The sequence below is a fragment of the Patella vulgata genome, chromosome 2 (genome assembly GCF_932274485.2).
Source record: "Patella vulgata chromosome 2, xgPatVulg1.2, whole genome shotgun sequence".
NCBI lineage: Eukaryota > Metazoa > Mollusca > Gastropoda > Patellidae > Patella > Patella vulgata.
In genome coordinates, this window is record NC_065880.2 from 20849356 (window position 1) to 20862117 (window position 12762).

Here is a 12762-nt window from a genome sequence, read left to right on the forward strand (position 1 = left end):
AAGGCCCCTGATTGAACGAAAAGTCACGTTTTTAGCTTGTGGACCCTGTAGAGGTCACAATTTTCATCCGATTTTGATAAAACTTGAAATGCATGTTTATAACCCAAAGATCTCGTTTCCTTTCGATTTTTGCGCATATCAGATCGTAACTTAGTTGAGTTCAAATTTTGTGAAAGTCGGACCATAAATGCCCGCCCCATAGTGTAAAAATATGGTATCAAGATTGTGGACCCTCTAGAGCATGGTTCCACGCTGGTCATATATGCCAGTCTGGACCGAGGGCTATAGAAAATGACTGGAACTAGATCTGAACCATCGGTCATTTTGCACGCCGGAAAAAAGCCCTTTTTTCTAAACCCAATTTTCAAACATGGCTATGATCGACCTCCACTATGTAACTATAAAATTGTACGGCCAGTGCAGAATAATGCGCACGTATGGAAGCCACATAATCTCATGATTGGTGTCATAGAGTTGTGTACATAGTCGTCAACAGATTATACTGAGTGTTGTGTTGATAATTAATGATGAGTGTCTGGTAGTAGAACAATAGAAGTTAAAGGAGCTAAATCGCTAATATTTTGGATCTAGAAATTGACACAAATTGGTCGCAACGCATATAATAATGTAATGTGAATGTATATAAACTGATTTACATTCAATCGTTTCTGTTTTTATTGCAATTTCTAATCAGTTATGTTCGGCGAAATACGCCAGAAGTCTCAATCGAATGGAAATCTCTAGCGTCTAGTTATTCCACTCTATACTGATAGTATTTATTGCACATGCTCTCCAGATAAGAATATGGCGTCACCGATTGACATGACTTGTGGAAAATATCTAGCCTCTTTCTACGAGTCCCTTGTTAAAAATGGCACTGAAATGCACCATTCGTGTACCAACAGTAAAATGTTTATTTTGTCTTAATTATTGGATATTACAAGCCCATCTTTTCTCCGTAAGGTCACAACACCAATGTTGATTTAAATTGACAAATAATTTGTGTTTTCAATGTCGAAGATTTTGGATGATATTGAGTTAGAGACTTGGCTACTTTAATTGATATGTGGGAATCTTATCAGTGGTGTGAAGCTGTCCATTCTTAGTCAATCACTATTTGAACACCCACATATGGTCTACTTGTCATAAGAATTTTCTAGAACAAAGCCGTTGACTGCTGTTACAGTCACGCACAATGTAAACAAGATTATTATGATCTTCGAAAAAAAGGCAATTGATATGGAGTACTGCTGTTCTAATCCAACCAACTGTCATATTAAATAAAAACAGTATAGAAATTACGTAAAACCTCAACAACCTATGTGTTAGGAGAAAAATGCATTATAAGTTTTTTATAGTGGTATTACGGTCTTGTGGAAATTGTACAAATAAAACCTAGAGATTAGTTAACTTGCTTACCGAAAAATTAAGAAAATTACATATTCCAGTGCTATTGTGTAGCAATATTGATAATTCCACATACTGCTAAAATGTTGTGTATATATGGTTGGTCTTATTATACACAACGATATTCTAGGGGGTCCTAGTGTCGCTAGCAGTGAAGTTAGTTATTTAGTTATTAATCTTTAGGATATACGTCACATTTCTGTAGTCCGTAATGCCCTAAAAATCTAAAACCAATAAATGTGAGAAGTAAGCCATGGATAATTAAATATTTATCTTCATTTCAAAGTTTTTGTATTACAACTCAAAATTATCAGGTCATTGTGTTTTCTATAGAGCACATGGTAATAAGTGTGTGCTACTGGAATGGGAACGGTAAATATATAAATGATTGATCTAACAGAAAGAATTTAAACAAATTTTGACAACTTTATATAATACTCAAACAAAACTCTGTGAATTTGATACATATGACAGTATCATTAAAAGCGGATTAATTGAACTCTGAAACTCATTGTACAGGTCGGGTTGTACATGAATGTCAATCATCTAGAAAAATCCTAATTTCCAGGTCTGCATAAATTATTAATTAATCAAACAACTAATAATTAAGTTCTTAATAAATGCTGTGTATTTTTAACTTAGCGAAAAGTGTGACCCATTTATATTTCTTTAATATTAATAAACATTGTGTTGTGTTTGATTCCCAAGATAAAATAGTACTGTCTCGTGACTAACGGTGACATGTATCTACATCATACATCAATTGTCATCACATTTGAGGCATGTTAATGGGTAATATTTTTATATCTGTCACTAGTGATAATTGTATTTGTATCAGGGATAGTTTCATAGTACCCATATTAGAACATGACTAAAATGAACGTTTGTTCCATAATTGAATTATCTTAGGCTCACAAATTACGACAGTCGAGTAAAGAAAAATAGGATTTCAGGCGTATGTATCTCTACCAACTATAAAACAGCTGAAATATGTTTGTTCTGCTTGAATAAGATTCTGCTCACACCACAGGTCTATGACCAGATTAAATTCCATGTCGGTCAATTGCAATTCTGTCAGTTTGGAACTTTCTAGACTTTCAATCCAAAAAAGTCAGCAACACATCCGAAATAAATATCATCGGAAAGAATTAAAAATAAACCATAAGTTAATTTGTTAGCAACTGAACTGACATGACTGTTTATTTGGCCAATAAAAAAGACTATATCCAGTGACTCAAATAAGAAATTGTAGAGATAAAATGACCAGTAAAGAAATTGTTATATCTTATATAGTGTCGGAATAAAATAAAGTAAAAAGTAACATTTCAAGGCAACAAAAATACACCCACCATTAAAGATACATTATGTAGCATTTAGATAAAGAGCTAGCCATTCTTTCTATAATAGTTCGAAAATAGATAATGTAAAATGAATAATTTGAAAATTTCATTCAAATTACTCCATTGTGAGTGAAGATATTAGCCTTTGAAGATTTGACAAGACGTGTGCAATAATTTTCTTCCACCGTACTGTTTGTTCGAAGCTAAGTCTTGCTCCTCCATTTTTAGCTTAAATCAAAATATGGCTGAACTGTTCTAATCTATTTAATATCGGAGAAATCTGATGCCATCAAGAGTTGATTATGGCCTGGATAAGTTAATTAATGTCTAATTAATAATTTAGAAAAAAGTTTCAGACCTAAAGAAAGAACTGCAATAGGCAGATCTAGCTCTTGCATAATGTATGTTTAATATTGGATGTTATTTATTATTGGAGATTCCAAAAAAACAGCACAATATCAAAGTAGACATTTTCAAGGATGATTTTCATTTTTTCAGGGACAATAACTACACATAAAATTAATGTGAAAGTCTGAATTTTCATTGAGTTCCTTCTAATGATTATTAGCCTAACAACCCCAGCAAGTTTGGAAAGAAGTAACAAAAACACTCACATGCAGAGTTTCAGTAAAAGGGTCAAAATCATCCCCCCCACCACCAAATTGGAATTTTAATAAACATACTCCTATCCAAACAATCTTAGTTTTGATAAAATAAAAACCTCAAAGTTGATGACGTGGAGAGACGACATATTAGTCTGAGTGTATAGAAATGGTTATTTGTTTTTGTTGATGATTTATGCCTTGTTTCAGTGTGGTCTTTATTAACATAATCCCATTTTATTTTCCAGGGTGCCATCTTAACCACAATGCTGGCAACAAGAAATTTTTCAAGTAAGTACAGGATATGTTAATAATTTTTTTCTTTAGAAACTAACTTGAAATATTTAAAGCAGCATTCCCTGTGTATTACATGCATAGGTTTCAAACTAAGGGGATTCTCCAGGACATACTTTCAAAACGTTTTCAACTATGAACAATTAAAGGCCTTTCAGATAAAAAGATCTAGAAATTGTAGTGACCAATTATGCATTTTTGGTTTTACATATATGCTGAGTTGTTACTTGCTTCTTTAAACTTTATTATTCTAGTTCTATAAAGATACATTATGGGAGATTAAATAAAGAGCTGGCAATTCTCACTATAATAGTTAAAAACTAGATAATGTAAAGGCAATTTGCTGAAAATTTCAGTCCAATTGATCCACTTTCAACCGAGAATTAAGCAATTGAAATTTCGACATAGCCTCGATCATCATTACTAAAGTCGATACTATAAAAAACATAGTCCCGATTATCCATTTCATGATTAAATCATGAATGAAAGTTGAGCAGCAAATGGGATCATAATCCAGTAAATATCGCAGGCTAGCGATGAAATCTAGAGTTAATTATAGTCTGGATAAATTAATGTCTAATTAATAATTTAGATAACATTTCAGGCCTAAAGACAGACCTGCAATAGGCAGATTTAGCTCTTGCATAATGTATGTTTAAGGAATATGTCTAGATAAATAATCTGAACCTGTTTTACATGAAATCATTATCTTCAAGGGAATATAGCTTTAACAGGACAATTGTTATAATAAACTGCATTTAAGAAGCTTTTGTGCTTTATCCGACTTTGTTGACTAAAGAAATCACTCATCCAGCAGGTGAAGTATGAGTGAAATGAACAAAAAGTCTTGTTAGTGTTGATAAATGAGTAGGCCCAGGGCAGTACAAATAAAATTATGACAAAAATTTCATCATTCTCAGTTCAATAGTTTTACTTTTGGGCTCGCTCTTTAATGATTTTATGGCTATATAGGGTAGATGAACGTCATTTTGATTTTATCAGACGTCAAATTTTTCACAGTTTAAGGGTGTTGCTATGTTTAAGATTCGCACTAACTTGTCAAACTATTTCTCAGAGTTACTTTAGTACCTGTCTCCTTTTCCCCTTAAAACACAAATAGTCAACAGAAAGAAATGTTCACTTCGCCTGATGGGTCAGGATTGTTGGTCAAAGGGAGGAAATCCCTGACCTTGGTTGATCTAAAAATAGTATCCAAATTTGTTTTGAAAGTTTCGATAAGTATAGTAGCTCGTCTTTCTTTGTTTCTGCATAGAAATATGCTTCTGTAGCCTGGTTTTGGTCATTTCTGATACACAGAAACTAGACATGGGGGGAATTCATTCGATCTCGAATAACCAGTCTTTTTGACAGATGCCAATAACGAAAAAATGGCTCCATTCGTTTTCTTTATTTTGTGGGACAAAGATCTCATATTATTTTTCATAAACTACACAGACAGGAGCGGCAAAGTCTACTCATTGCTAATTCAGGATATTTTGTCTAATTTTTATACAAATAGTATTATTTATTACACGAATACATCACGATTTGAAAGGACCTTTTTTTGTAACCAATGAAAACGATGAAAAAAATACAAGTTCTACTCAACCGATTTTAACAAACTTGGCATCAAATTGAAGCTTACACTCGGGGGAACATTTCTATGGGACTAATGGAGATTATATGAAATAGATTTTATTTCAGACCAGTTTACATAACGACCTATGAAATTTTTGGATTTTCTGGAATTTTGGCATTATTAATGGCACCATGAAAAAACACTCTCGTAATTTTATTAAACACTAGCTTAGCTATTTGCATGCCAAAAATTATTTAATTCTGATCATGCAAGACTGAGAACTTTTTAGATTTATGACGAAAATTGGGTATTTTTAAGCCGATTTCAAAATTTAATATCTCTAAATCCAGAAAAGATATGTCCCCAAACTATGACTTAAATCACAGCTTCAGATGTCTATTTAATGATCATACTAAATTTATGTGGAACAGAGTTTGAAAAATAATATAAAATTAATTGTAAAATTACCATAGGGTAGACATCGCAATGCCCTTAATCCACACAAACGTTTACTCTAATTGGTTGTTTAACACTTAAGTAAGAAAACAAAATCAGAACATCTATGGTAGACAATCTCCTGGCTCAACTACACTTGTATTTAAAAAAAAAAAGGCCCATCAAATGATTTCAGCGAAATCATAGTTGGGACTGACTTGTATTGACTATATCCTACATTACTTAGTATAAGCTGCAAATTTTCATTTCGTCATATTTTTGTAAATACTGACCGTAATCGAACCATTTTTGGCCTGAGATTCAACATTGCAATGTTGTACATTGCAACTTTAACAATACCTCAACTCAAAATCAGAGACCTGAAGAGTATCAAAATTGAAAAGTTAACATCAACATTACAATTTTTCTGTACTGCCTACCTTTAGTAGAATATAAGACAAATATATCCAAGGTCAAAATTGGTGCGTGCCTTGTATCAGAAACAGGAATGCTACTTGGCCTGTATATTCCAGATATGTTCCCACGCGATTTTTCAATCGTCAGACTATTTATCAATCCAATAAGAGTGATTAAAAAATTAATCTTTGTGATTACCTTGTGGCTTCTCCATTGTCGGACATTTTAATCTCCTTGATGTCAGCCAACAGCATATAGAAACTAGTCCTAGATGTCACATATCCTCTTAGTATATAACACCCATAATGAATGGACAGTCATAACTTTCAAAATGCTACAATTATTATCTACTGCCCAATCCTTTACCAGGCATAAACGTGATGATCCTGAAACCCTTGGGTCCGCTGTTTCCACTTCCAAGTTCTGTGCTGTCACACAATTTTTATTTGTAACTATTTTTTTGTAAGAATTGCCACGTGGTCCCACCTGGCAACCCATTTGCCATTACACAATATTTTAAGCATTTTCCATTCACTGACAACAAATTATTCTGTACATATACACAAAATGTATCCATACAAATCGTTGCCCATTATTAGCTATTAATAAACAACTTTAACTTATTTTCCATAATGAAAGTGGCACTTTCCAGCAATCTCACTGTCACATTTAAATAAACATTTACCATGTAAAGTATTGCTTACTACGAAACTAGTAAATGGTTGATTTTGGCATGATTTATATGTAAAAGGTCACATAGGCCAATAACAGACGTGATAATACGTGGAAGTTGGATATGCCTTTTAACAAGTATAAAGAAGAAAACAATGTTTCGATATCATGAACTATTTTTATCACTAATGTTTCGATTTTGTTTTCTATAGTACAAACAAAGGCAGGTAATTATTGAGGAATATTACTGACGTAAAGTTAAAGCCAGTACGGGAATTAAATATGAAAAATTACAAGGAGCACCTAATTTTTATACGCCTACATATATTTTCATGTGAACGTATTATGCTGTTGCCCCTGTCTGTCCAGACGTCCACAATTTTTTTGTGGACACTCTACAGGTCACAGTTTTTATCTGAGTTTGACGAAACTTGAAATATAGGTTATCACCCAAAGATCACTATTCCACCATAATGAAGGCAGAGTTTGAATTTCGTGAAAATCGTAACGAAATGATCGCTCTTTGTACACAAATTGTGTAAAAGTATGTAATAGATAGGTTGTGGACCCTCTAGAAAACACAATTTTTATGAAACTTAAAATATATCTTTATATCGCTAAGATTTCAGTCCCTTTCGATATTTGCGCATTTCAGACCATTTGTTTTTAGCTTGGGTTCTATCCATCTCTCTCAAAATGTGGGCGTATCTTGCCTGGCAACCGTTGGTTTGTTCTAATCATAAGCATTGTTCGGAACATGATATGCTGCATAAGAAATGTTTCTAGTTGAAGTCAATTAATGGGAATGTAAACTTATTGACCTTATTTCCTGAAGTGGACAACTTCTAGTGACATAATTCTGGACTCTGTTAACCCCAACTAGAAATGTCTGACATGCAAAATTTTGAAATTGCATCCCTGATCAGAAAGTAGAAAGCCGATTTATTACATTATTAGTCAAATATCTAAGGTAATATTCTACAACAGCATGCATATGCATCCACATAAATAACTGGGTTACTATAACTGTATTGTTGTAAAAGGTAATAGAGAAAAGTCAATCAAATATTCTTGATATATCAAACACAAAAATAGATACCCGTAGTTTGACCAGCAAGTATTTTGTTTAGTTGTCTGAATTTTGAACAGCATGGATATACATGTGCTGCTGTATAAGGTCCGATATAGTTGGAACGTAAGTCACTGTAGGTAATTTCAATTGCTTTTTTTTTCAAATTTAATATGTATGGTTTAACCAAGTTTATAATATAAAAATTTAATAAATTTCTGATAATGGCAGTAGTAGAAAAATCCTAATTTTTATCGACCAATGAACTATACACGAACGTTTAGCTTTATCCATTGAATAAATGAAAACAGTAATTTATTCAAGAATATTACTGAAGCCAGTACATGAATTAAAAATGGAAAATTTTCCAAAATGTATACCTATTTCTCATTATTTTTGTGGTAATCAAATACGTTATAACAACATTCACCATAACAAATTACGAAGAATTATTTTTGTTGAAGTCTGGTTATATTAAAGGGAATAGAAGTTTATCATTACCCTATTTCCTACCTGGACCTCATTTGATCCAATTCTGGCCAGTTCATTTCAAAAATGATTATGAACCCTAGTAAGTCCTATAGTGAGCATTTTATGTATTGGTTGCTGATCAACATACTAACCTATGTTCTGAAACTTATAGTGGGTGTCTATCCTAATAAAAGAAGAACTGGATTAATTTTCAATAACCATAACTTCCAATGATTGTTATGAAATCTTGTTAGCACTTAAGAGGCTGCAAGTATTAAAACTGTTCACTCGTTTTTTGAAATCACCAGACGATTCGAGGGACAATTATAACCATTCATTGTAAATATATTTTCACTTGTACATTATTTGCCTATTACTAAACTGTAAATCCATTCCAGAGACAACTATAACACACTCACTGTAAAATAACTGCACTTGTACATTGTATGTTTCTTTATGTAAATACATGTATCTATATCTGACAGGGAGAAGGGTTTAATATAGGCTATGCCTGTTCCCCAATCCCTATTCAGATAGAAATCTGAATAAAAATATTGCTTATAAAAAAAAAAAAAAAGTATTAACCAATTTTTCTGAAATTTATATTGATTGACTGTTCTGTTGAATGGAAAACCCATATTTGATTTTCAATAATAATTTCCTTTATTATATTCAGAATTAAAGATTTTGAAAGATTGAATTCATACTTTGCAAACAGGATTATGAGTATAGTTAGTGTCTTATGCATATTATGTAATCTATTTGAATTTTGCAAGGGCAAGAACTCTTTATTTCTGTACTAGTCAAATATGACCTCAAAATATTTGAACTGGATTTTAATTAAGCAAAATTTTTCTATGGAAACCGACTGGTTCCCTAGTACCCTAATGTGTTTATTGGCATTAATAATGTTTGTGTCATAGCAACAATGTATTTCCTCTACTGGTAGATGTTGTTGACACCCTTTCCTTTATTTCTGTACACATCCCTACATTAGTACATTTACATCATTACAAAATAATTTAGTTTGGGTCAGCCCGTCCATCTGTCAGCTTTCATTGCATCAATTGACAAAGTTCAATAATTGAGATAGAATGTTCAAACTTGGTGTAGGTGTTTATTAGGTGAATGCCTTGATGAGCATTTCTGCTTAGGGTAAGCAGAGATAAACAATTTGATTGGTCGATGCTTTGGAACACAATAACTTTGGTGAGTGTGATGAAATTTGGTGTATAGTTTCATTACATAAATACCTTGATTAAGTTCGATAATGAGCATTTTCTGCTCAGGGTAAGCAGAGCGATAGGCAATTTGAATCGTCCAGACTTTGGATCTCGATAACTTTGATTTTAATTGAGTGAGAATGATGAAACTTTGTGAATATTTTCATTATTCATTACATAAATACCTTGACTAAGTTCGATGAAGAGCAATTACTGCTCTGGCTAAGTAGCGACTTCATTCTAATTGAGGTAGAATGTTCAAACTTGGTGTAGGTGTTTATTAGGTGAATGCCTTGACAGTGTTAGATCATGCACATTTTTCTCTAAGGCTAAGCAGAGATAAGTAATTTGATTGGTTGAGACTTTGAAACAAGATAACTTTGGTTCTAATTGTGTGAGAGTGATGAAACTCAAGAGTATAGATTCATTATATCAATACCTTGACTTATCAAGAAAAAAAAAAAATACCTTGACTAAGTTCGATGATGAGAATTTTCTGCTTAGGCAAAGTAGCGATAAGCAAATTGATTGGTCAAGACTTTGTAACATAACTCAGCTTTTAATTGAAGTGTTGTTTTTTTTTAAACTTGGTGTAGATGTTCATTAGGTGACTGAGTCTTGACTGAGTTCAATGATTAACATTTTCTGCCAAAGCGAAGCAGAGCTAAGCAATTTCATTGGTTGATACTTTGGGACAAAATAACTTTGATTTTAACTGATGGAGAGTGAAGAAACTTAGTGTATAGTTTCACTACCAGGTACTTCAAAATATTTTTTGCTTGGACTAAGTATAGATAATCAGTTTAATTGCTCTATACTTTTCAAAAAGATAAATGTGCAATAAAGTAATATGCGTCATCTATTTGTTTTGGGATTGCAGCCGCAGACATCTGTCTCACTGTTGGCTTCTTATACCTCTTGTCACACATTTTAAAAGATTCTCTTGTTCAGATCTGTCCTTTCTCCACAATATCTTCTTTTTTTTTTCTCTTGTTCTTAACTTATTTTGTTTTTACTATTATCCAAGCACTGAATTGTGGTACATGTGTAGTTGATAATTTGTATACTTGTTGTTTCTCTTTTGTGCTCTCTGTGTGGTTATAGTAAATAAAGGTAAGACTGTCTCTTTCACATTTTGTTTATTTAACACTTTTTTCTTTTAATTTTATTCTCTATAGCATGTATTTAGTTTTTTCCACATATGCCTCATTAAAAGGGAATCATACTTGCTGGTCTGCTCAGTATAATCTATTTTTGATGTATTATAGTTATATAAATATTTTATATCACAAGTTAAAAATTCCATAATTTTATGGATATATTTTTTTAGTATCTATTTTCTATATTACTTTTACTGGTGGCTTGGATTATATATAATTTTTAATTGCTTGACCAATATGTGTATTTAATAACAGTTTGGTTCTTGTTTTAATTAATATCAATTAATCCTTTTATGTATTTAACATAACTTACATACACAGCATACATATATAACATTCATAACATATTCATAAATATAACATGTACATAGCATATACAAAACAATAACATAACATACACATGTAATGTAACTTAACATACACATGTAACATATACATAACTCACCTTACATGTGTATAAATTACATTTCAAGAAAGGAAAATATAGTTCGGTTTTTGGGTACTTATTTTATCATATCAAAAATTCAAATTAAACACCATCTATATATTCTTTAATATTATTGATTTTTATTTTCGGTAGTAATCTAACATAGTATATGAGTTGAAAATTCCAATAATACTAAAAAGCAAGAATGATAAGAGTAGAAGCTCTGTCATAGTTCTTCTATTTATCTATTTTAGAAGCTTTTTGTGACTTAAAATATTTAGATATTTGAAGCAGAGTTATATTCCTGTATAGTATGTTTTAATGTCAACACTTGAGCTTATCCAATAATTAATTGTTAGAATATAAAAATGCTAATGTGCATCAGACTTTTCTGTAATACCCACCCTATGTTAAACTAACATGCTATAAGTTTTTATGTAGATTGTATTGGAATTGTTATCGTTTGTCATACATATGTAATATATAAGTGACAGTCAATATAAGATCAAAGAACCTAGCAATGTTATATGGTAGGATGGCATGAAAACATACACAGGATTATAATCAAAGACATTAACACAATTACCAAAATAAATAAGAAAGTATTAACTACTTCATTAACTTACTAATTACTATCTAATGCAGCCCAGTCATAGTAGTAAGTACAATATCAAAAACTTCTTTTTACGATGATGAATATTTTCTATAGATATCAAAAAATTCATAAAGTTTTAATAGGCCTTGAAATGGTATACAGAGAGCTTCTGCTAACTCCCAAACCATGTCTTTGTTATAGTCTCATATTGTTTTAGATTAGATCGTATTATACTGTCAAAAGTTCTTTTAGTTTTGGTTTACATGCATTTTTATATTGTACATTGTCAGCTTGATACAAAAAGGTCAATGTTGTCTGGAGCACAAATACTCCAATCACTTACTGTGACCTGTAGCGTGGGTTATTGATGCTATTAACAGTAATATTCCCCATAAATTTGAGGCTTTCCTTGCCACCCTTCTTGCTAGAATGAACAAATATTCTCTGTAACAGACATTGAAATTATTAAAACATATACAATTGTCATTTCCTGTTTAGTACCGTAAATTGGTAAACTTTATATTTCAACAAAAACTTCTTATAAATCACACGAAAATGTCGCATATTCTGTACATAACCTTCTAATCACCACAACCAACAGTTTGCAATGGTTAATATACAAAGACTCTTTTCATATAGCAGGTATCTAACCAAAATACTGTAGACAATTTCAGGCAGCTTAGCTATACATTTATGTCACAATATGTTAATTTTATCAACAGGAGAAGTTTGTAAATAGTTACTGGATAACCTGTCGCCTGGTACGTTCGGGCATTTTTATGCGCGAACTCTTAGGTTTTTTTTACTGGCATGCGCACAGGTACTATTTCTTAACAAGTACCCAAATCGGGGATTTCGTGCGGAGGTAGTTCCGAGGTAAACAGTCTGTGAAGTACAACACTTGCCACTGTACCTGTGTATCGCTAATTATAAACCGAATGTGTGAAGACAGTTCATACATATCACTCAAAAATTTTTCAGTACAAACTCAGTTGATTCACGCTCGATTTGCTACTAAACAAACCCATCGGTTTATTTTCTCAACAGTGTGACCCGAAGTGACCGCGGATT

At 32.0% G+C, this 12762-nt stretch overlaps 1 protein-coding gene across 15 annotated transcripts in view; it reads left to right on the forward strand.

The window, feature by feature from the left end:
• The window catches only part of LOC126811891 (calcium/calmodulin-dependent protein kinase type II subunit delta), a 100626-nt gene that overhangs the window by 65933 nt on the left and 21931 nt on the right, over positions 1 to 12762 (forward strand). For all 15 annotated transcript variants that reach the window (XM_050537923.1, XM_050537932.1, XM_050537922.1 and 12 more), the window contains exon 12: positions 3598 to 3640. In XM_050537923.1, the coding sequence (XP_050393880.1) occupies positions 3598 to 3640 (43 nt within the window). The remainder of the gene's footprint in view (positions 1 to 3597; positions 3641 to 12762) is intronic.